Source organism: Oncorhynchus mykiss, chromosome 10 (assembly GCF_057628025.1).
Source record: "Oncorhynchus mykiss isolate SJ-2025 chromosome 10, ASM5762802v1, whole genome shotgun sequence".
Lineage (NCBI taxonomy): Eukaryota > Metazoa > Chordata > Actinopteri > Salmoniformes > Salmonidae > Oncorhynchus > Oncorhynchus mykiss.
This window is the reverse complement of record NC_143031.1, coordinates 70,147,629-70,174,250: the sequence shown is the minus strand read 5'-3', so window position 1 is coordinate 70,174,250 and position 26,622 is coordinate 70,147,629. Positions and strand designations below refer to the sequence as shown.

The 26,622-nt window shown below is 42.9% G+C and overlaps 1 protein-coding gene across 18 annotated transcripts in view; it reads right to left on the bottom strand.

Annotated features, from left to right (window-relative positions):
- The window catches only part of LOC110498435 (type II inositol 3,4-bisphosphate 4-phosphatase), a 258,204-nt gene that overhangs the window by 14,706 nt on the left and 216,876 nt on the right, over positions 1–26,622 (bottom strand). For all 18 annotated transcript variants that reach the window (XR_016483906.1, XR_016483907.1, XR_016483909.1 and 15 more), the window contains 5 exons: positions 13,762–14,115; positions 11,708–11,855; positions 4,439–4,614; positions 1,599–1,722; positions 225–351 (listed from right to left, as the gene is read on the bottom strand). Coding sequence is in view for 14 of the 18 variants with exons in the window: in XM_036933671.2 (XP_036789566.1) it covers positions 225–351; positions 1,599–1,722; positions 4,439–4,614; positions 11,708–11,855; positions 13,762–14,115 (929 nt within the window). In the remaining 4 variants the exon portion in view is untranslated. The remainder of the gene's footprint in view (positions 1–224; positions 352–1,598; positions 1,723–4,438; positions 4,615–11,707; positions 11,856–13,761; positions 14,116–26,622) is intronic.

The following is a 26,622-nucleotide window of genomic DNA, read 5'->3' as shown; positions in this document are numbered from 1 at the left end:
AGTTATGTTTACGGAGATCTGTCCAAGAGAGAATAGGAAAAACTATGCACCTGAAAAAACAATTTGCCATGTTGGATCAATAATAACGTATTACTCTGTATTACAGTATGATATGATGTATGAAGTCCCCAAGCTAATCTAAAAAAAAAAATATTTCACACTATGTAATCTCCCATGTAATGACAAAACCCCTGGTTAAAGGATGCTGGGTAATAGAGTCTCACCGCCTGCCGATGACTACAGGTTGCAGGTCACAGGGGTCGTCTGTCTTGGCCTGGGTGATCTTGAAGGCCACCCGGTGCAGGTCTGAGATGCCCACCTCCATGTCCTCCAGCATGCCAATCTCCTCACCTGTAACAGCAGCCCCAATTAGTCAATTAGAGGTTACTTCCTGTTCGCTTGAAGTAGACAATCTGTTCTGGTCATAGTAGGAGAAATACACTGGGCAACAAAACGGGCAATAGGGCCAATTTGCATAAAACACCTTAAGGGAAATGAGGGGAAAACTTTTGAACTTTAAGTCACTGGCACAAATAATTTTACGGTGAATTCCCCCTAAAAGAAAGTGAAAAGTTAAGGGTGCCCATGAGGTCCATAACTGCTTAATTCAGTATGGATATCAATGTAAACAGCATTTAGGGAGGTGAGTGTTGTTTAAATCTGCCCTGGTTACAAAAGGAAAACATCAACCAGCTAGCTACTTCGCTAAACAATGGAAGATGAACAATTCATAGTTACAAAGCTATCTGGCTAGTTAGCTAGATACTCTGTAAACTAGCTTGACATACTAGAAAGTAATATAAACAAGTTCAGAAGAAAGTAACTACATGAAAAGTGGTTCGTTATCGTAGAAGTTCTCTCTCTTTGATGAGACTTTTAGTCAGTGAATCAGGTCGTCTCCATGGTAACCAGATAATCTGTCTGCAGTACATGCCTTCAAACTATCCCTTAGAAAAATGTACCATGGTACCACTATGGTACTTTCATTCATAACCATGGTAACCTTATTGTATCTTCACTAATACCATGGTACATTCTTAATCTCGGAAATGTACCATGGTTTTAGCCTTGAAGTATGATGGTACTACCATGAAATTACCATTGTACCTAAATATGACCATGGTATTTCATAATTTATACCATGGTATAGATCTGAATCATGGAAATGTACCATGGTTATAGCTTTGAAGGATGATGGTACTGCCATGCACCTAAATAATACCATGGTATTGCCTAATTTATACAATGGTATAGATGTGGATCATGGAAATATAATGGTTTTAAACTGCATTACACATTATATCATGGTAATGCACAATTATGACAAATGGTACAAAATATTATCAAATGGTACCATCTTTATTAACTGTGCGTTACTTGTATAAAAGCATGTTATACAACTTCCTATACTCTTTGTTAGTCTTGAAGGACCTTTCAAATTGGGTAATCCTTTAGGTAAAAGTTCCCTTTAGACACATATCTCAGATGAGCTTACCTTCCCTCAACCCTAAACTCCACTGTTAGGGGTGGAAATGCAAAAAACAGACCTTAGATCAGTGTGTAAGACAGTTGACCTTTGACCCTACTAGAGTACTCACTGTAGGTGCTTAGCAGGCTTTCAAACTGTGCCACCAGGCCCACTAGGTGGAGCTGCCTGAGGAAGCCCTTATCCTCCATCCCCGCGTACAGCCTCATGACGAAACCACACGCCAACGCAGCTAGCTGCACACACACACACACACACACACACACACACACAGGGTTCAATCATAAAGCAACACGGCACATCGTCAGGGTTCAATCAAAAAGCAACACGGCACACTACATAATTTATTCACATCATCCACTTATATTATTATCTCTGTATCCAGTTGGGCAAAGGGTAAGGCATTCACACTAGGGCAGTCCCCACCCCAAAAAAACCTTGGTCGACCAAAAGTCGTCTGTTCTTTCGACCAATCAATTGGTCTACATTTCTTTACGTGTATTTTTCCATATAAAAGGCACAACCCTATGTGTTTCAATAAAATCAACTATATGCATTGAGCTTGTCTGAGGCTTTAAGCTTACTGTTTGATTAAATAACACACTAATTACTCAAGAGGGAGCCAAAGATCTAGATAACCAGGAGAAAAAAACTGAACCTGACCCAACCATTCTCTCGCTCCTGCTGGCTTTCGCAGATTCGTCCGTTACTCTCCTGAAGTTGCCGGTAATATGCTACACGAGGAGCCTGCAACCTTTCATGTGGAATGCCATTTTTTCTTACCCTTTCTACTGATCTGTGTGCCAGTTATAGTTATTCTATGCACATTTACGTGGAAGACTTTAATTTAATTTATAATAGCATCTTCATTGCAGGCCGCAGATAGAAAATATCATGATAAAAAAATATCCTATAAATCACATTGGCTATGCATTGCCTGTCTGCAACGAACTTGAAACATTGTATCAACTATTAACTTGGTCTGGCTGGAAGCTAATGCTAGGGAACTTGCAACATTGTATAAAATATTCTGGGGCCCTTAGAGTTTCCAGTGAGCTCGAGACAGACACAGCTGTAGGGTATTTGCGCACGGGATAAGATGCAGTGCTTGACTTGGGCAGGAGCTCACCGGAGCTGAGAAGCAGCACCTAGAATGTTCTAATACTTGCGAATATTATGTCAAAAGCATTGTGGAGCTCCTGCACCTAAATATAAAACAGTAGCAGCACCCAAAATGAGTACCGGAACCTATTTCAGTCCAAGTCAAGCACTGATAAGGAGTAATCAGGTAGAACTATTTTATGATGTTTCCACTGGATCAGAGCACGACATTTTCACCTTTCACGCTGAGCAGTTACCAAAAGGGAGAGAGCTGGAAAGATTTTTCAAATACATTGAGGAACTTGTGTCATTCTCAACGGATGTAAAACAAAAAAAAGACAGTTTGCTTGCTGTTTGAGGTGAAGAAAACATTACTTTGAGAAGCTCCACAGCTCATTAGGGGTGGTGTATTAAGCCAATCAGAAATACTATCAGATCCCCAAATGGGCACATTTATATGCCTACATTTGCAGGCGTATATACTTCTATGCACAATCAGATGCGCGTCCTTACTCAACATTGACAGGAACGCTCCAAACAAAAGACAATGAATAAATTGAATAGGAAAAACTGTTGAATGGAATGAAATGAACCAAAATGTGTTTCTCAGTGTAGCACAGGTTGTGTGCTCTGCAAACAATGAGAACAGGAAGACTGGAATAATAATATATTGGATGCATTAACAGGAATGACCATAACCAAACAAACATTGTATATTAGAAATGATAGGAATGAATGATGGTAAATGTACTACTGGTGATATAGGTAATGAAACAGGATATACACTAACAACCAACCGTAAACAATTCACACAATGAAGTTGAGATAAATTAATGTGCACAAATTGGTGGGAGAGAGCTCATTCTGGAGAGAGAAGTGCATTGTGCATCTGGGTGCTGCATGGTCAATCCAATGTCTGTATTGGCCATGCAGCATTTACGGTGATATGGCCTCTGCAGAAGTCAGGGCATTCATACTTCTTGATCTTCACGGAGCAGTGAAGAGCTGTTGTGAAGGAAGTTGTCAAGGAAATTAGATTGTGTTTATACAGGATGTACCGGCCCCAACTACCGTCAACCAAACATGTCAATGCAGAGCTATACAGAGCCCCCTGCATTGTTACAACATTTAAGAGGTGCATGGCGATGTGGTACAGAGCTCGACTTGGCCTCTGCGTGCCTCTGGAGGCTTCATAATTGCCTCTGACCACATTTTCAGATCAAACATACATTGGCTTTTAGTCTAGGCCTTCGCAATGGGTTAGTTCACTGAGATGGGCACAATTATATTTGACTTTGTGTAATTACAGAAACCCTTGGCTAAAAATAAATGCAGAGGCCCATGTCATTCCAGTCAACTAATGGGGTTCAGCCCTAATTCACACAAAAGCCTACCGCCCAACTGTGGACTGAGTTGACCCCCTGCTGCAGAGATTATGTATGGAACATTATGCCATCCTAAGGCATTATCAGCTGATAAAATACTTGTTTATCTAGGTCACAAGGTAACTCAAACAACCTCTGAATGTAATTTTCCTGCAAGTAGTCTGAGCTGCTGCCGTATCAGTTTCAAAGACTTGCTGGATCACTTCCAATTACTGCATATGTTAGGATTAGGAGCTGTGTTTCAGTAGAAACATAGTCAGTGAAATGCTAACTAATCTCTTGTGTAAATTATGTAAACAAACACATGCCGTTGAATGGTGGTTTGATACTGTACATCATAACTAGCTTCCTAACAGCTGAAAAACGTTGGCATTGGTTAAAGAGCCTTGACATGACAAATCAATTGCACCAAATATCTATAGGCTGTTTCCAAAGTGGAGTCCTCATTTCACAGGTGGCCACCTACCGCCTGACTGAAGACCACATCCCTCCTCTGCTTGAGGAACAGTCCCTGGGGGATGCTGCAGGCCGCCTCCTGCAGCAGGACGAAGGTCATGGCCCTCCTGGCCCGCACCACCACCTCCGCGACGCACTCCTTCAACCTCACCACCAGAGGGCAGAGCTGCTCCCGCCAATCCCCTTCTGCAACATACAGAGAGATATGACAGGAGAAGATATATATATATATATATATATATATATATATATATATACATATGATAACCATATATTGCAGTTTATGTTGGAATCTTGATGTGTCCTGATTTCTCTACATCTTTAGTTGTGCTGATTAAGGAGCCTAGAAATGCATCAGCATCAAATGAAAATGAAAATGTTTAGTTGCCATCCTGAAGAATGTTTCAAAACTTCAGTTACGGTATGTTCTCCAAGGACTGAAAACCCTTTCAGTGGTTTGTTTAAATGTTTGAGAAATGTTTTGCAGCTGGTTGCAGCTCTAACACATCTAATTTAGTTACATATTTCTTACAAGATAGATCATTGTTTGTTCATAGTTTGGACAGTTTGTTTAGCTTCTAGGGTCTCCAATTTATAAACAATTGTGGATTCAAAACATATCTGAAGCAAACATATGTCAAACATCAGTGGGGTCAAGGTAGGGGTCAAGGCAGAAAGTCCATCCAGCTTTAGTGAGGTTTGAGAATGTAGTGGAATGTAGTGGTCAAGTGGAGTGAACCCAAGAGGCTGGCGTTTCATAATGCCTGTTGGATACTGCAGTATGAACCCAAGAGGCTGGCGTTTCATAATGACTGTTGGATACTGCAGTATGAACCCAAGAGGCTGGCGTTTCATAATGCCTGTTGGATACTGCAGTATGAACCCAAGAGGCTGGCGTTTCATAATGCCTGTTGGATACTGCAGTATGAACCCAAGAGGCTGGTGTTTCATAATGCCTGTTGGATACTGCAGTATGAACCCAAGAGGCTGGTGTTTCATAATGCCTGTTGGATACTGCAGTATGAACCCAAGAGGCTGGTGTTTCATAATGACTGTTGGATACTGCAGTATGAACCCAAGAGGCTGGTGTTTCATAATGACTGTTGGATACTGCAGTATGAACCCAAGAGGCTGGCGTTTCATAATGCCTGTTGGATACTGCAGTATGAACCCAAGAGGCTGGTGTTTCATAATGACTGTTGGATACTGCAGTATGAACCCAAGAGGCTGGTGTTTCATAATGACTGTTGGATACTTCAGTATGAACCCAAGAGGCTGGCGTTTCATAATGCCTGTTGGATACTGCAGTATGAACCCAAGAGGCTGGTGTTTCATAATGACTGTTGGATACTGCAGTATGAACCCAATAGGCTGGCGTTTCATAATGACTGTTGGATACTGCAGTATGAACCCAAGAGGCTGGCGTTTCATAATGCCTGTTGGATACTGCAGTATGAACCCAAGAGGCTGGCGTTTCATAATGCCTGTTGGATACTGCAGTATGAACCCAAGAGGCTGGTGTTTCATAATGACTGTTGGATACTGCAGTATGAACCCAAGAGGCTGGTGTTTCATAATGACTGTTGGATACTGCAGTAGGAACCCAAGAGACTGGTGTTTCATAATGCCTGTTGGATACTGCAGTATGAACCCAAGAGGCTGGCGTTTCATAATGACTGTTGGATACTGCAGTATGAACCCAAGAGGCTGGTGTTTCATAATGACTGTTGGATACTGCAGTATGAACCCAAGAGGCTGGTGTTTCATAATGACTGTTGGATACTGCAGTATGAACCCAAGAGGCTGGCGTTTCATAATGCCTGTTGGATACTGCAGTATGAACCCAAGAGGCTGGTGTTTCATAATGACTGTTGGATACTGCAGTATGAACCCAAGAGGCTGGCGTTTCATAATGACTGTTGGATACTTCAGTATGAACCCAAGAGGCTGGTGTTTCATAATGCCTGTTGGATACTGCAGTATGAACCCAAGAGGCTGGTGTTTCATAATGCCTGTTGGATACTGCAGTATGAACCCAATAGGCTGGCGTTTCATAATGCCTGTTGGATACTGCAGTATGAACCCAAGAGGCTGGTGTTTCATAATGCCTGTTGGATACTGCAGTATGAACCCAATAGGCTGGCGTTTCATAATGACTGTTGGATACTGCAGTATGAACCCAATAGGCTGGTGTTTCATAATGCCTGTTGGATACTGCAGTATGAACCCAATAGGCTGGTGTTTCATAATGACTGTTGGATACTGCAGTATGAACCCAATAGGCTGGCGTTTCATAATGCCTGTTGGATACTGCAGTATGAACCCAATAGGCTGGTGTTTCATAATGCCTGTTGGATACTGCAGTATGAACCGAAGAGGCTGGTGTTTCATAATGCCTGTTGGATACTGCAGTATGAACCCAAGAGGCTGGTGTTTCATAATGACTGTTGGATACTGCAGTATGAACCCAAGAGGCTGGTGTTTCATAATGACTGTTGGATACTGCAGTATGAACCCAAGAGGCTGGCGTTTCATAATGACTGTTGGATACTGCAGTATGAACCCAAGAGGCTGGCGTTTCATAATGACTGTTGGATACTGCAGTATGAACCAAAGAGGTTGGTGTTTCATAATGACTGTTCCATATCTCTTGGTGCATTCCCAGACTGACTGTTTTCATAGAAGTGAAAAGATAAGAGCTTGTCTGGCTGGTCAGCTTCCCCTAAAAATCGGAATAAAAACAAAATATATTAATACAAAAATATATACTTTTTTGAAAATATATTTTTCTCACAAAAGTAGTGCACTGGGCCTTTACTATTATTAGCGACCATATAGACCTCTGTAGTGGACTGATATAGACCTCTGTAGTGGACTGATATAGACCTCCGTAGTGGACTGATATAGACCTCCATAGTGGACTGATATAGACCTCCATAGTGGACTGATATAGACCTCCATAGTGGACTGATATAGACCTCCATAGTGGACTGATATAGACCTCTGTAGTGGACTGATATAGACCTCTGTAGTGGACTGATATAGACCTCTGTAGTGGACTGATATAGACCTCCGTAGTGGACTGATATAGACCTCCATAGTGGACTGATATAGACCTCCGTAGTGGACTGATATAGACCTCTGTAGTGGACTGATATAAACCTCTGTAGTGGACTGATATAAACCTCTGTAGTGGACTGATATAAACCTCTGTAGTGGCCTGATATAAACCTCTGTAGTGGACTGATATAAACCTCTGTAGTGGACTGATATAAACCTCTGTAGTGGACTGATATAAACCTCTGTAGTGGACTGATATAAACCTCTGTAGTGGACTGATATAAACCTCTGTAGTGGACTGATATAAACCTCTGGACTGATACACAGTTGAAGTCGGAAGTTTACATACACTTAGGTAGGAGTCATTAAAACTCATTTTTCAACCACTCCACAAATTTTTTGTTAACAAACTATAGTTTGGCAAGTCGCTTAGGACATCTACTTTGTGCATGACAAGTAATTTTCCAACAATTGTTTACAGACAGATTATTTCACTTATAATTCACTGTATCACAATTCCAGTGGGTCAGAAGTTTACATACACTAAGTTGACTGTGCCTTTAAACAGCTTGGAAAATTCCAGAAAATGATGTCATGGCTTTGAGTCAATTGGAGGTGTACCTGTGGATGTATTTCAAGGCCTACCTTCAAATTAACATGGAATAACAATACATTTTTGTGCAGTACTAATTTACCATCCTTACAAACCACTTAATGTAAATGTTCATTACTGTACTGTACATTGGCTGGTCATCTAGGGTTGTACCTGTAGACTTTCCATCACCATGAAGAAAACCAATGCAGAATCCAGTAATTAAGTACATTGAGACATCAAGTTGTTTGTGATGATCAGTTGGTAGAGCATGGTGCTTGCAATGCCAGGGTTGTGGGTTTGATTCCCACGGGGGACCAGTACAAATGGTGCTTGCAATGCCAGGGTTGTGGGTTTGATTCCCACGGGGGACCAGTACAAATGGTGCTTGCAACGCCAAGGTTGTGGGTTTGATTCCCACGGGGGACCAGTACAAAAAAGTATGAAAATGGAAGCTCTCACTACTGTAAGTTGTTCTGGATAAGACATCTATTAAAATGGAAAAGGAATGAAGTCCATTTCAGTTTTTACATAGAAATAAGTTGCATTTGCAAAGACTGAGCACAGCACCAAGAACCAAGGTAGTGATACTGCATCAGCAAGGTCTCTCCCAGGCAGACATGTCAAGGCAGACAGGGGTTTCCAGATGTCCAAGCTCTTTTAAAGAAGCACAAAGAAAGGGCAACGTTGAGGACCGTAAACACAGTGGTCGGCCAAGGAAACTTACTGGAGCAGATGAAAGACACATCACGCTTACTTCCCTTCGCAAACGGAAGGTGTCCAGCAGTGCTTTCAGCTCAGAATTGGCAGAAAACAGTGGGACCCTGGTACACCCATCTACTGTCTTGAGAAGTCTGGTCAAAAGTGGCCTTCATGGAAGACTTGTGGCCAAAAAGCCATACCTCCGACGTGGAAACAAGGCCAAGCGACTCAACTATGCACAAAAACACAGGAACTGGGGTGCAGAAAAATGTCAGCAGGTGCTCTTGACTGAGGACTCAAATATTTGGCTGTAGCAGAAGGCAGTTTGTTCGCCGAAGGGCTGAAGAGCGGTACACGAATGAGGGTCTGCAGGCAACAATGAAGCATGGTGGAGGTTCCTTGCAAGTTTGGGGCTGCATTTCTGCAAATGGAGTTGGGGATTTGGTCATAATTATTGGTCTCCTCAATGCTGAGAAGTACAGGCAGATACTTATCCATCATGCAATTCCATCAGGGAGGCATCTGATTGGCCCCAAAATTATTCTGCAGCATGACAACAAACCCAAACATACAGTGAAAGTCATTAAGAACTATCTTCAGCGTAAAGAAGAACAAGGAGTCCTGGAAGTGATGGTATGGCCCCCACAGAGCCCTGATCTCAACATCATCAAGTCTGTCTGGGATTACATGAAGAGAGAGAAGCACCTGAGGCTGCCTAAATCCACAGAAGAACTGTGGTTAGTTCTCCAAGATATTTGGGCTAACCTACCTGCGGAGTTGCATCAAACTGTGTGCAAGTGTACCTAGAAGAATTGATGCTGTTTTGAAGGCAAAGGGTGGTCACACCAAATATTGATTTGATGTAGATTTTTCTGTTCACTCACTTTGCATTTTGTTAATTGATAAATATAATCTATTAACATGTCTATTTTCGAAAGCATTCTTACTTTACAGCATTTTTCACACCTGCTTAAAACTTCTGCACAGTACTGTATATCAACCAAGTCTTTTTATATTTCACAGGTATTATCCGTATTATCAGGTATTATATAGGTATTATCCGTATTATCAGGTATTATATAGGTATTATCCGTATTATCAGGTATTATATAGGTATTATCCGTATTATCAGGTATTATATAGGTATTATCCGTATTATCAGGTATTATATAGGTATTATCCGTATTATCAGGTATTATATAGGTATTATCCGTATTATCAGGTATTATATAGGTATTATCCGTATTATCAGGTATTATATAGGTATTATCCGTATTATCAAGTATTATAGAGGTATTATCCGTATTATCAGGTATTATATAGGTATTATCCGTATTATCAGGTATTATATAGGTATTATCCGTATTATCAGGTATTATATAGGTATTATCCGTATTATCAGGTATTATATAGGTATTATCCGTATTATCAGGTATTATATAGGTATTATCCGTATTATCAGGTATTATATAGGTATTATCCGTATTATCAAGTATTATAGAGGTATTATCCGTATTATCAGGTATTATATAGGTATTATCCGTATTATCAGGTATTATATAGGTATTATCCGTATTATCAGGTATTATATAGGTATTATCCGTATTATCAAGTATTATATAGGTATTATCCGTATTATCAGGTATTATATAGGTATTATCCGTATTATCAGGTATTATATAGGTATTATCCGTATTATCAGGTATTATATAGGTATTATCCGTATTATCAGGTATTATATAGGTATTATCCGTATTATCAGGTATTATATAGGTATTATATATTAACTGTTTTACAGTTAATCGGACAGATAATTGTCAGACTGAAGCTACAAATGCTGGTAAACACTCATACATTTAGCTTTTTTTTTTATCACAAAAGTAGTGTATTGGGCCTTTACTAGTCCTGTATTAGTGGACCGACGATATAGAGGTCTTCAGTGCACCCACCCCCAAACTACTTCCCGTGGCTATGCCAGGAGGCCACCGCAGTGTTGTCCATGGATTCATTTCATTTTTTTTAAAGGAACTCGTCTGTTCTCTACCTTAATAAAAGGCTGCAGGTCCTGTTCACTCCCTGTGTCTGTTCTCTACCCTAATAAAATGCTGCCAACCACTTGGCAGTAGTGGACACGACCTCATCTTTTTTATTTTACCTTTATTTAACTAGGCAAGTCAGTTAAGAACAAATTCGTATTTTCAATGACGGCCTAGGAACAGTGGGTTAACTGCCTGTTCAGGGGCAGAACGACAGATTTGTACCTTGTCAGCTCGGGGGTTTGAACTTGCAACCTTCCGGTTACTAGTTACTAGTCCAACCACTAGGCTACCCTGCCGCCCCGAGCAGAGGCCTGAGAGAGGATTTGATTGGATGCAGGGGAGATAACGTCTGGGTGTGAATAACAAGAGGTCCTTGCTCCACTTCTCTGTGGTTATTTATGCACTCTCTTCTTCTTACCTTAATTCCAGTGGAGGCTGCTGAGGGGAGGAGGGCTCATAACGGCTGGAACGGAGCGAATGGAATGGACGGGCTCATTACCGGGCTCATTACCACGAGCCCGTCCTCCCCGACTAAGGTGCCACCAACCTCCTGTGCTTCATTCTGTCAGTTCTGAGAGGCTGAGTGTGTGTGTGTGCAGATTTTGTGCAGACCAAATACTGGCTGTCGTGGTACGTGGCTGCCACCCTATGGTGAGAAGGAGTTAAGACAGAGGACGAGAGCTTGTGCCATCTAGATACATCCAGGACTCTGGTTGGTATTGCAGGACTATATAACTGTATGTAGGTGATCTCAACATGGCAAGACAACACCAATAGATCTGGGACTAGGCTATAGGACATTGTTATGGATGTAGAGCCGTGTTTTTCTGTTAACTGTTTGTTGTAACTCTTTGATATACGACTCATTCAGCGCTGAAACTCTTACCAGGGTTGTGGGAGGTGATGACGTCAGCCAGGACCTGCTTAGGGATTGGTTGTTCCTGGTTGTTGTTGATTGGTTCCTGCTCCTGGAGCTTGTCCACCATGGCGATGACACAGTTGAGGCTCTTCGCCACGTCGGCCCACACCCTGTCCTAGAGGAGACAAACACAACATCAGCACCTGGCCTCTGTGTGTGAGTGTGTGAGAGAGAGAGAGAGAGAGAGAGAGAGAGAGAGAGAGAAGGAAAGAGTTCAATCTGCATGTTTATTTTTATTTGATTTATCTAGGCAAGTCAGTTAAGACTTACTTTCAATGACAGCCTAGGAACAGTGGGTTAACGGCCTTGTTCAGGGGCAGAACGACAGATTTTTACCTTGTCAGCTCGGGGATTCGATCTTGCAACTTTTCGTTTACTAGTCCAACGCTCTAACCACTAGTCTAACCTGCCACCCCATGTGATCTGTCTGGAAGATGAATCCATGTTCCACACCTGTCTGTTAGTGAACCACAACTGTTAGTGAACCACAAGATACTATTTGATCCCAAAACATAGAATGTAGTATATAATATCAACCATGTTAAATATGGATGTATATCTCTGCCTTGGTCCACTACAGTGGGTTTGAGTATGATTGGACGTTGGCTGTTCAAAGCCCTTATCACCAGAGTTCTACTAGCCTTTAACTTTCATTGTCTCAAAATCAAATCGGTCACAGAAGCACTATGAAGAGTTTCTCTACTCTCAGTAGATGGCAATTGCAGCCTGCTTGAAGAGATAACTCTCAAAGTGCATTTGTACTTTGGAGCAGAAAGCCTCCAAACTCCTCTGTTTCGTATTGTCCTCATAATACCCACATTTTTTAATTGATTTATTCACTTTCTGCCTGTTGGGGAAAGTAATTAGGCTTGCCAAGCATGGCTTAGTGTGTGTGTGTTGGAGTGCAGTTTGGATGTCCTTTGTCTCAGAGGTGAGTGTTTTTAAACTCTTCTCAAAGGCAGACAGTTGTTTGATGGCTGATTAGGAATTGTAGTGTGTGACTCCGGCTAAGTCCCTGCTGTTAGCTCTGGCTTCATTCCCCATCGTTTCTATTAGCACACACAGCACGCACACACACACACAGTTTCTTAAGACTTCTGTAACTGATATTAACTATTGTTTATCATCAGATACAGCAACTTTTAGACTTGCACTGGCAGAGGGAGAGAGAGAGAGAGTGAGAGAGACAGAGAGTGAGAGAGACAGAGAGAGTGACAGAGAGAGTGAGAGAGAGAGAGAGAGAGAGAGAGTGAAAAAGAGAGTGACAGAGACAGAGAGAGTGACAGAGACAGAGAGAGGGACAGAGACAGAGAGACAGACAGAGAGGGTGACAGAGACAGAGAGACGAGAGAGAGTGACAGAGAGAGAGAGACAGAGAGAGTGAGTGAGCTTTGACTATGTACAGACTCAGTGAGCATAGCATTGCTATTGAGAAAAGCCGCCGTAGGCAGACCTGGCACTCAAGAGAAGACAGGCTATGTGCTCACTGCCCACAAAATGAGGTGGAAACTGAGATGCACTTCCTAACCTCCTGCCAAGTGTATGACAATATTAGAGACACATATTTCCCTCAGATTACACAGATACACAAAGAATTCAAAAACAAATCCAATTTTGATAAACTTCCATATCTATTGGGTAAAATACCAGTGTACCATGACAGCAGCAAGATTTATGACCTGTTGCCACAAGAAAAGGGCAACCGGTGAAGAACAAACACTATTGTAAATACAGCCCATTTTTATGCTTGATTATTTTCCCTTTTGTACTTTAACTATTTGCACATTGTTACAACACTGTATATAGACATAATATGACATTTGAAATGTCTTTATTCTTCTGTAATGTTTACTGTTATTTTTTAAATTGTTTTGGCAATGTTAACATACGTTTCCCATGCCAATAAAACCCTTGAATTGAATTGAGAGAGAGGAAGAAGGGGGACAGAGATTGAGACCCACAGACAGACAGAGCAGAACAGACACAGAGTGAGATGATGGTATAGAAACAGCAGGACTTGCCCATTCCTCCTCGTCGTACTCCTTATGACACGGTATGGAGTCCTGGCGCTTCAGAGGAGCCTGCCCGTCTTCTCTGATGGGAGCCGTCTGGGAGCCACCATCCACATTATTACACACCACCACAGGGCTGTCTGTAGCCGATGGCTGCCCAGGACTGTGGCCTGGGTTCTGGGGTGGACTCTGGCCTTGTTGACCCCTCTGGCTGGGACTAAGGTGGTCCTGGTGGCTGTGACCCTGGTGGCCTGGAAGGGTCTGGTTCTGGTTCTTTGTAACATAGCCGGGCTGTGCAGTGTGGAGGGCCAGCAAGGCGCTCTTCACCAGCTCGTCTTTGAGCGCGTGCACAAACTGCTCCGTCTGCAAGAAATCAGAGGGAAGGGGGAGAGATTGTATGAGGGGGATGGGAGGGTGGTGAGGTAGGGAGAAATACAGACAGAGACAGAGTGAGAGAGAGAGGAAGGGAGGCAAAATGAAAAAGAGATAGAGGGTGAATGAGAGTGCCAGAGAACAGGGGAGAGGGATATCACTGAGGAGTTCATCAAAAACTGAGTGTGTGTGAGTGTGTGTGTGTGTGTGTGTGTGTGTGTGTGTGTGTGTGTGTGTGTGTGTGTGTGTGTGTGTTCAGCGGGCTAGTAAAATGAAGGAGTGATGGAAGATTAGCTTTCCTCCTCGCTAGCCTTCCCCACCGTGTTCGCCAGCGCCGGCGCCAGGCACCGGCAACAACATCAACAACAAGAAACAATTCAATTACTCCTCGGTGAGCCCTCTCGCCTCCAAGGGGTAGCTACCTCCTTTGTTCTCAAATTCACAAGCTGCTGAATGCTGATGATCATCCAGAGCCAAGACGGCTCGTACCCCGGCACCACAGATAAGGGCTCTCAGGAATAATTGAGTTAGCATCGCAATAAGCAATTCTATTACCACAGCAAACCACATGCAGTCTAATATGACACATGAGCAGAGATCCTTTGAACAGGCAAACAAGAGAACCAATGAGAGATTGAACAAATGAATGCGGCATACGTTAGTAAACGAAACCCACCTGGAGCATCTCTCCCCGTGCTGCCACTAACCCCCTGACACATGACCCAGAGGGTAGAGAGGAATCTGTGCACCTCTCTGAGGTGAGAGAGGGTAGAGAGGAATCTGTGCACCTCTCTGGGGTGAGAGAGGGTAGAGAGGAATCTGTGCACCTCTCTGGGGTGAGAGAGGGTAGAGAGGAATCTGTGCACCTCTCTGGGGTGAGAGAGGGTAGAGAGGAATCTGTATACCTCTCTGAGGTGAGAGGGTAGAGATTAATCTGTGCACCTCTCTGAAGTGAGAGAGGGTAGAGAGGAATCTGTATACCTCTCTGAGGTGAGAGGGTAGAGATTAATCTGTGCACCTCTCTGAAGTGAGAGAGGGTAGAGAGGAATCTGTGCACCTCTCTGAGGTGAGAGAGGGTAGAAAGGAATCTGTGCACCTCTCTGGGGTGAGAGAGGGTAGAGAGGAATCTGTGTACCTCTCTGAGGTGAGAGAAGGTAGAGAGGAATCTGTGCACCTCTCTGAGGTGAGAGAGGGTAGAGAGGAATCTGTGTACCTCTCTGAGGTGAGAGAGGGTAGAGAGGAATCTGTGCACCTCTCTGAGGTGAGAGAGGGTAGAGAGGAATCTGTGCACCTCTCTGGGGTGAGAGAGGGTAGAGAGGAATCTGTGCACCTCTCTGAGGTGAGAGAGGGTAGAGAGGAATCTGTGCACCTCTCTGAGGTGAGAGAGGGTAGAGAGGAATCTGTGTACCTCTCTGAGGTGAGAGAGTAGAGAGGAATATGTTTACCTCTCTGAGGTGAGAGAGGGTTGAGAGGAGTCTCTGAGGTGAGAGAGGGGTAGGTGGCACTTTGGATGTTGGAGGGCTTGTACGGAAACAGTGTGAGACTGGAGAATGGTGTCTTTGTCCCTCAGTAGCTATCTAGACCGTAGTTGCTCCTGGAAGATCTCTGTGTTTTCAGGGATCTGTTTCAGCTGTATATCTGCAAAGTGATCTGATAAGGAACAATCTGTATGTCTGTATATTAACTGAACAGAACAAAAACCCCTGCTAGCACTGGAAGTCATAGAGGCCTGGTTTTGGCAGACAGCCTTTCTTGTAGGGCCTTACCATACAGGGTCATGGTGGTGGTTGAATAGTACATGTGTGAACAAACAGTAACAGAGTGGGATTCCATTCCATTCAATAACTGCCTATCATGTACAGTATATAGATTACATTATAACTGTCAATGAATCATTTTAGGGCGGTATAACTCTGGATTGAAATACATAACTTGATTAACATTTGGTGCAAGTTCACATTTACTTCTATTAGGAGAAAACTTTATCAACACTCGCATACTCGCATGCACAAAAATGCACACATGCACACACTTCCCCACAACCCAACCCCACACACTTCCCCACAACCCAACCTCACACACTTCCCCACAACCCAACCCCACACACTTCCCCACAACCCAACCCCACACACTTCCCCACAATCCAACCCCACACACTTCCCCACAATCCAACCCCACAACTCCACACACTTCCCCACAATCCAACCCACAACCCAATCCCACACACTTCCCCACAATCCAACCCTACAACCCAACCCCACACACTTCCCCACAATCAAACCCCACAACCCAGCCCCACACACATCCCCACAACCCAACCCCACACACTTCCCCACAACCCAGCCCTACACACTTCCCCACAACCCAGCCCCACACACTTCCCCACAACCAAGCCCCACACACTTCCCCACAACCCAACCCCACACACTTCCCCACAACCCAACCCCACACACTTCCCCACAACCCAACCCCACACACTTCCCCACCACCCAACCCCACATACTTCCCCATAACCCCACACACAAATCAGTGAAGCAAAAAACCTCAATAGGATCAAACCTCCCACAAAAACCCAAAAGGAACTTAAAATGCCAAAATCCATATTCAAACAGATATGTGCTTATCTTCCACGACATTCATTTGCAATCGATGGAAGACATTTGGTTTTCATTGGCTTTCCTGGGCTGACTGAACAATGCATGGTGAGAGACATGGTATTTCACACTCTGGTCATATTTGCTCTTGTTAACTGCGGGGTCAAGGGACCAAGCTATTTGACTGTGACAAAGCCCATCCAGAGCCATTGTTATTATATTAGGATTAGACTAACAATGACTCAGATAGTTGATATTCTAATAGACTAACTCACAATGACTAAGATAGTTGATATTCTAATAGACTAACTCACAATGACTCAGATAGTTGACATTCTAATAGACTAACTCACAATGACTCAGATAGTTGATATTCTATTATCTTCCGGCGCCGGCAGAGATGGCCGCCTCGCTTCGCGTTCCTAGGTTTTTTTTCACAAGCATTTCGCTACACTCGCATTAACATCTGCTAACCATGTGTATGTGACAAATAAAATTTGATTTGATTTGATTATTAGACTAACTCACAATGACTCAGATAGTTGATATTCTAATAGACTAACTCACAATGACTAAGATAGTTGATATTCTAATAGACTAACTCACAAGTTGGTGGTTGAAGATATCCCTCTAGTGGTGTGGGGGCTGTGCTTTGGCAAAGTGGGTGGGGTTATATCCTTCCTGTTTGGCCCTGTCCGGGGGTGTCCTCGGATGGGGCCACAGTGTCTCCTGACCCCTCCTGTCTCAGCCTCCAGTATTTATGCTGCAGTAGTTCATGTGTCGGGGGGCTAGGGTCAGTTTGTTATATCTGGAGTACTTCTCCTGTCCTATTTGGTGTTCTGTGTGAATCTAAGTGTGCGTTCTCTAATTCTCTCCTTCTCTCTTTCTTTATCTCTCTCGGAGGACCTGAGCCCTAGGACCATGCCCCAGGACTACCTGACATGATGACTCCTTGCTGTCCCCAGTCCACCTGGCCGTGCTGCTGCTCCAGTTTCAACTGTTCTGCCTTATTATTATTCGACCATGCTGGTCATTTATGAACATTTGAACATCTTGGCCATGTTCTGTTATAATCTCCACCCGGCACAGCCAGAAGAGGACTGGCCACCCCACATAGCCTGGTTTCTCTCTAGGTTTCTTCCTAGGTTTTGGCCTTTCTAGGGAGTTTTTCCTAGCCACCGTGCTTCTACACCTGCATTGCTTGCTGTTTGGGGTTTTAGGCTGGGTTTCTGTACAGCACTTTGAGATATCAGCTGATGTACGAAGGGCTATATAAATACATTTGATTTGAATATAACTCAGATAGTTGATATTCTATTAGACTAACTCACAATATAACTCAGATAGTTGATATTCTAATAGACTAACTCACAATATAACTCAGATAGTTGATATTCTATTAGACTAACTCACAATATAACTCAGATAGTTGATATTCTAATAGACTAACTCACAATATAACTCAGATAGTTGATATTCTATTAGACTAACTCACAATATAACTCAGATAGTTGATATTCTATTAGACTAACTCACAATATAACTCAGATAGTTGATATTCTAATAGACTAACTCACAATATAACTCAGATAGTTGATATTCTATTAGACTAACTCACAATATAACTCAGATAGTTGATATTCTATTAGACTAACTCACAATATAACTCAGATAGTTGATATTCTATTAGACTAACTCACAATATAACTCAGATAGTTGATATTCTATTAGACTAACTCACAATATAACTCAGATAGTTGATATTCTAATAGACTAACTCACAATATAACTCAGATAGTTGATATTCTATTAGACTAACTCACAATATAACTCAGATAGTTGATATTCTAATAGACTAACTCACAATATAACTCAGATAGTTGATATTCTATTAGACTAACTCACAATATAACTCAGATAGTTGATATTCTATTAGACTAACTCACAATATAACTCAGATAGTTGATATTCTATTAGACTAACTCACAATATAACTCAGATAGTTGATATTCTAATAGACTAACTCACAATGATTCAGATAGTTGATATTCTAATAGACTAACTCACAATATAACTCAGATAGTTGATATTCTATTAGACTAACTCACAATATAACTCAGATAGTTGATATTCTATTAGACTAACTCACAATATAACTCAGATAGTTGATATTCTATTAGACTAACTCACAATATAACTCAGATAGTTGATATTCTAATAGACTAACTCACAATGACTCAGATAGTTGATGGTCTCCAGGTTGATTCTCTCTCTCTGTTGTTTGCATTTCGGGTAGATTTGAAAGTAGTGAACCATTCTTAGGGGAGGATTGTCTATACTGCGCTGTGTGGTGCATTTGAAGGTGTTGCGTCTGACACAGAAAAACTCTCAGGGTCGGTTTCTCAGACAGCGAGTCCACTAAACACACGGTACAATATCAGATGAATGTGTGTTCTAATCTAGGACTTGGTTTTAACTGTCTCTGGTGAAAGAAAAACACATTTCAAATCGCTCGCTTTGTTATCTTATCCTACTTTTGCTCACCTCAATCTCAAGTGAGAACTTCACTTCACTTTGGTTCTCACCTTCACCTACTGTGGAGAACTAAGGACCGGAAATCCCCTGAGAGAAAGAAACATTGCGTTCTTCAATACATCTGTGATCTCAACTGAGGGAAAAGTGCAAGTCAGAGGTGAAATGCTTACGGTTGGAGGAGTGGTTTTTATGTGTAATACTGTATGATCTAAAGTAGATGAAAGAACTGCAAGAGGAGGAGTGGTTTTTATGTGTGATACTGAATCTTTGATCTAAAGTAGATGAAAAAACTGCAAGGCTATATGCTCACTGCTGATTTGAAGAGGATGAGAGGAGTTGTCTGTACTATACTGTATGATTAGGGTTATAAATCTACTGGTCATTTACCAAAGTTACTGGAATCTTCGGTAACGCTGGTAATTAACAGGTCGTCTACGGCAACGCTGGTAATTAACAGGTCGTCTACGGCAACGCTGGTAATTAACAGGGCGTCTACGGCAACGCTGGTAATTAACAGGGCGTCTACGGTAACTCTGGTAATTAACAGGTCGTCTACGGCAACGCTGGTAATTAACAGGGCGTCTACGGCAACGCTGGTAATTAACAGGGCGTCTACGGCAACGCTGGTAATTAACAGGTCGCCTACGGCAACGCTGGTAATTAACAGGGCGTCTTCGGCAACGCTGGTAATTAACAGGGCGTCTACGGTAACTCTGGTAATTAACAGGTCGTCTACGGCAACGCTGGTAATTAACAGGGCGTCTACGGCAACGCTGGTAATTAACAGGTCGTCTACGGCAACGCTGGTAATTAACAGGGCGTCTACGGTAACTCTGGTAATTAACAGGTCGTCTACGGCAACGCTGGTAATTAACAGGGCGTCTACGGCAACGCTGGTAATTAACAGGTCGTCTACGGCAACGCTGGTAATTAACAGGGCGTCTACGGCAACGCTGGTAATTAACAGGGCGTCTACGGTAACTCTGGTAATTAACAGGTCGTCTACGGCAACCCTGGTAATTAACAGGGCGTCTACGGCAACGCTGGTAATTAACAGGGCGTCTACGGCAACGCTGGTAATTAACAGGTCGTCTACGGCAACGCTGGTAATTAACAGGGCGTCTTCGGCAACGCTGGTAATTAACAGGGCGTCTACGGTAACTCTGGTAATTAACAGGTCGTCTACGGCAACGCTGGTAATTAACAGGGCGTCTACGGCAACGCTGGTAATTAACAGGGCGTCTACGGCAACGCTGGTAATTAACAGGTCGTCTACGGCAACTCTGGTAATTAACAGGTCGTCTACGGCAACGCTGGTAATTAACAGGTCACCTACGGTAACTCTGGTAATTAACAGGTCATCTACGGCAACGCTGGTAATTAACAGGTCGTCTACGGTAACTCTGGTAATTAACAGGTCACCTACGGTAACTCTGGTAATTAACAGGTCGTCTACGGCAACGCTGGTAATTAACAGGGCGTCTACGGCAACGCTGGTAATTAACAGGTCGTCTACGGTAACGCCGGTAATTAACAGGTCGTCTACGGCAACGCTGGTAATTAACAGGTCGTCTACGGTAACTCTGGTAATTAACAGGTCGCCTACGGTAACTCTGGTAATTAACAGGTCACCTACGGCAACTCTGGTAATTAACAGGTCGTCTACGGCAACGCTGGTAATTAACAGGTCACCTACGGTAACTCTGGTAATTAACAGGTCATCTACGGCAACGCTGGTAATTAACAGGTCGTCTACGGTAACTCTGGTAATTAACAGGTCACCTACGGTAACTCTGGTAATTAACAGGTCGTCTACGGCAACGCTGGTAATTAACAGGGCGTCTACGGCAACGCTGGTAATTAACAGGTCGTCTACGGTAACGCCGGTAATTAACAGGTCGTCTACGGTAACGCCGGTAATTAACAGGTCGTCTACGGTAACGCCGGTAATTAACAGGTCGTCTACGGCAACTCTGGTAATTAACAGGTCGTCTACGGCAACGCCGGTAATTAACAGGTCGTCTATGGTAACTCTGGTAATTAACAGGTCGTCTACGGTAACTCTGGTAATTAACAGGTCGTCTACGGTAACTCTGGTAATTAACAGGTTGCCTACGGTAACTCTGGTAATTAACAGGTCGCCTACGGTAACTCTGGTAATTAACAGGTCACCTACGGTAACTCTGGTAATTAACAGGTCACCTACGGCAACTCTGGTAATTAACAGGTCGTCTACGGCAACGCTGGTAATTAACAGGTCACCTACGGTAACTCTGGTAATTAACAGGTCATCTACGGCAACGCTGGTAATTAACAGGTCGTCTACGGTAACTCTGGTAATTAACAGGTCACCTACGGTAACTCTGGTAATTAACAGGTCGTCTACGGCAACGCTGGTAATTAACAGGGCGTCTACGGCAACGCTGGTAATTAACAGGTCGTCTACGGTAACGCCGGTAATTAACAGGTCGTCTACGGTAACGCCGGTAATTAACAGGTCGTCTACGGTAACGCCGGTAATTAACAGGTCGTCTACGGCAACTCTGGTAATTAACAGGTCGTCTACGGCAACGCCGGTAATTAACAGGTCGTCTATGGTAACTCTGGTAATTAACAGGTCGTCTACGGTAACTCTGGTAATTAACAGGTCGTCTACGGTAACTCTGGTAATTAACAGGTTGCCTACGGTAACTCTGGTAATTAACAGGTCGCCTACGGTAACGCTGGTAATTAACAGGTCACCTACGGTAACTCTGGTAATTAACAGGTCACCTACGGTAACTCTGGTAATTAACAGGTCGCCTACGGTAACGCTGGTAATTAACAGGTCACCTATGGTAACGCTGGTAATTAACAGGTCACCTACGGTAACTCTGGTAATTAACAGGTCATCTACGGCAACGCTGGTAATTAACAGGTCGTCTACGGTAACTCTGGTAATTAACAGGTCACCTACGGTAACTCTGGTAATTAACAGGTCGTCTACGGCAACGCTGGTAATTAACAGGGCGTCTACGGCAACGCTGGTAATTAACAGGTCGTCTACGGTAACGCCGGTAATTAACAGGTCGTCTACGGCAACGCTGGTAATTAACAGGTCGTCTACGGTAACTCTGGTAATTAACAGGTCGCCTACGGTAACTCTGGTAATTAACAGGTCACCTACGGTAACTCTGGTAATTAACAGGTCACCTACGGCAACTCTGGTAATTAACAGGTCGTCTACGGCAACGCTGGTAATTAACAGGTCACCTACGGTAACTCTGGTAATTAACAGGTCATCTACGGCAACGCTGGTAATTAACAGGTCGTCTACGGTAACTCTGGTAATTAACAGGTCACCTACGGTAACTCTGGTAATTAACAGGTCGTCTACGGCAACGCTGGTAATTAACAGGGCGTCTACGGCAACGCTGGTAATTAACAGGTCGTCTACGGTAACGCCGGTAATTAACAGGTCGTCTACGGTAACGCCGGTAATTAACAGGTCGTCTACGGTAACGCCGGTAATTAACAGGTCGTCTACGGCAACTCTGGTAATTAACAGGTCGTCTACGGCAACGCCGGTAATTAACAGGTCGTCTATGGTAACTCTGGTAATTAACAGGTCGTCTACGGTAACTCTGGTAATTAACAGGTCGTCTACGGTAACTCTGGTAATTAACAGGTTGCCTACGGTAACTCTGGTAATTAACAGGTCGCCTACGGTAACGCTGGTAATTAACAGGTCACCTACGGTAACTCTGGTAATTAACAGGTCACCTACGGTAACTCTGGTAATTAACAGGTCGCCTACGGTAACGCTGGTAATTAACAGGTCACCTATGGTAACGCTGGTAAGTAACAGGTCACCTACGGTAACTCTGGTAAGTAACAGGTCACCTACGGTAACTCTGGTAAGTAACAGGTCACCTACGGTAACTCTGGTAAGTAACAGGTCATCTACGGTAACGCTGGTAATTAATAGTTAACTCTGGTAATTAATAGTTAACTCTGGTAATTAACAGTTAACTCTGGTAATTAACAGTTAACTCTGGTAATTAACAGTTAACTCTGGTAATTAACAGTTAACTCTGGTAATTAACAGTTAAACTCTGGTAATTAACAGTTAAACTCTGGTAATTAACAGGTAATCTATGGTAACTATGGAAATGAACAGGTCATCTATGGTAACTCTGGTAAGTTATACTTGAATAATAAAAAATTCTCATATAAAGTATAATTTGTTTAAATCCGTGTCCATATTGTCCATGAGTTTCTAGTGGATATGGATCAAGAGAAAATAGTCAAACTAATTTAAAAAAAATCAACGATGGCATTCATTTGAATTAACTCTGCAAATCCTCCTACTATTGACTTTTTCACAATTGCCACCAGTTTGGCACCGAAACATTTACAACAAAGACATAAAAATAAAAATATATCAAGAATATTTCATGCTGAAACCCACACCAATGGTATTCACTGAGTTGATGGTTTATATTTAGGATAATGTTTTACGGCTTTGTCATTCTATAAATATTTTTTAAATCTTATTATTTTATATATGTTCACATGTGATAAGGCCACACAGAGGGACAGAGATAATTACAGACACCTGCGATAATCTGAAGTACCTGTATAAAATTCCCCCAAAACCTTGAAAGCTACCAAAAGTCTGGTAGTTTACTGATACACTTAGAAAGTTTCCAGTAATATACCCTCCCTTTGCAAACCTACACTACCGGTCAAAAGCTTTAGAACACCTACTCATTCAAGGGTTTTTCTTTATTTTTCACCTGGGATCCTTTTCCAACAGTCTTGAAGGAGTTCCCACATATGCTGAGCACTTGTTGGCTGCTTTTCCTTCACTCTGCGGTCCGACTCATTGCAAACCATCTCGATTTGATTAAGGTCAGGGGATTGTGGATGCCAGGTCATCTGATGCAGCACTCCATCACTCTCCTTCTTGGTAAAATAGCCCTTACACAGCCTGGAGGTGTGTTGGGTCATTGTCCTGTTGAAAAACAAATGATAGTCCCACTAAACGCAAACCAGATGGGATGGCGTATCGCTGCAGAACGCTGTGGTAGCCATGCTGGTTAAGTGTGCCTTGAATTCTAAATAATTCACAGACAGTGTCACCATCAAAGCACCCCCACACCACCTCCTCCATGCCTTACGGTTGGAAATACACATGCGGAGATCATCTGTTCACCTACTCTGCGTCTCACAAAGACACAGCGGTTGGAACCAAAAATCTCCAATTTGGACTCCAGCCCAAACGACAAATTTCCAATGGTCTAATGTCCATTGCTCACGTTTTGTGGCCCAGGCAAGTCTCTTCTTCTCATTGGTGTCTTTTAGAAGTGGGTTCTTTGTAGCAATTCGACGATGAAGGCCTGATTCACACAGTCTCCTCTGAACAGTTGATTTTTAGATGTGTCTGTTACTTGAACTCTGTGAAGCATTTATTTGGGCTGAAATTTCTGAGGCTGGTAACTCAAATGAACTTACCCTCAACAGCAGAGGTAACTCTGGGTCTTCCATTCCTGTGGCGGTCCTCATGAGAGCCAGTTTCATCATAGAGCTTGAAGGTTTTTGCGACTGCACTTGAAGAAACTTTCAAAGTTCTTGACATTGTCCACATTGACTGACCTTCGTGTCTTAATGTAATGATGGACTGTCGTTTCTCTTTGCTTATTTGAGCTATTCTTGCCATAATATGGACTTGGTGTTTTACCAAATAGGGCTATCTTCTGTAAACCACCACTACCTTGTCACAACACTACTGATTGGCCCAAACACATTAAGAAGGAAAGAAATTCCACAAATTAACTTTTAATAAGGCACACCTGTTAATTGAAATGCATTCCAGGTGACTACCTCATAAAGCTGGTTGAGAGACTGCCAAAAGTGTGCTGTCAAGGCAAAGGGTGGCTATTTGAAGAATATGAAATATAAAATATATTTTGATTTATTTTTCTTTTTGGTTACTACATGATTCCATAGGTGTTATTTCATAGTTGTGATGTCTTCACTACTATTCTAGAATGTAGAAAATAGTAAAAAATAAAGAAAAACTCTGGAATGAGTAGGTGTTCTAAAACTTTTGACCGGTAGTGCATGTATGGTACTTCCTACTTTATTAAAGGAGAAACATGTACAGAGAGGAGAAAGATGTTGAATGGAAAGTGCTAGATAAAGACTGGGAGAGGTGATGACCTCATAGCCATGCCTGGTAGGTACGCCTGGTAGGCACGCCGTATCCAATGTAATTTAACACAGGACATTTTTCTGCCCAAATAAGGCAATCCTCTTATACTGTAGCAATGCATAGAAGATAATAGTAATAGGTATTCTGCGCTTTTGGACATAAGCATCAGTTCCCAGAAGGCAGGAAATGAATTGATGCATCGTTCTTTCACTGATCATCATCATCATCACCACCAATAGCAGCAGTAGCAGTAATAACACAGCATCTGAGAACCCGTAGATCGTTGTAGATCTTTTTTTTGTTTCATAGTGTGAGTTTTCTGTTTTAAACTCCCCACTATCCCTTTCCCTGAGGGGAGTGTCACAGCATCCACCCGGCCCAGTGACAACACTCCTCCATAGCCTTGAATCGAAGCTGAAAATTGTGAAATAATCTGTTTGAATCCCAGGCTAACTTCTCCCCCCACTGCTCATCTCACTCCCAGACTCTCTGGAGGAGAAGTCTCTGTGTGAGACGCTGGCAGTGGGAGCTGTCCTTGGTGAGTTACGTGACTGTGGATCAAACCTCTCTCTGCTTTCATTAGGGCTCTGTCTGTCTCTCTCGCTCTATGGACCGAAACTCCACAGCCATCTGTCTGGACAGAGGACACACACCAACCCAGGGAGCCAGCATGGCTGTGTGTGTGTGTGAGTGAATGTGTGTTTTGAGAGTTTCCGTGGAAACGCCACGGGTAGACCACCTCATACATTATATGGTGAAAATTGTGTGCTGAATGTGTGGTGTTGCTAGGCGGACTATGGATTATCAATGTGTTGTTGTTTGTGTCACACTGCTTTGCTTCATCTTGGCCAGGTCGCAGTTGTAAATGAGAACTTGTTCTCAACTGGCCTACCTGGTGAAATAAAACATGTTAAATAAATAAATAATTGATAGAGGAGCTACTTAGGGTGAACTCAGCACTATAAGCAAATGTGCAAACACACATTCCATGACAGACTACTCATGCATATGACATGAACAGCTATCCAACGGACAACCATCAATCAATCTCCCCATCCAACTATATTTTTCCCCCGTACACACCCTACCACAAGCCTCCCTCACTCCGCCCACACACACACACCCTACCACAAGCCTCCCTCACTCCGCCCACCACCCACACACATCCAATAA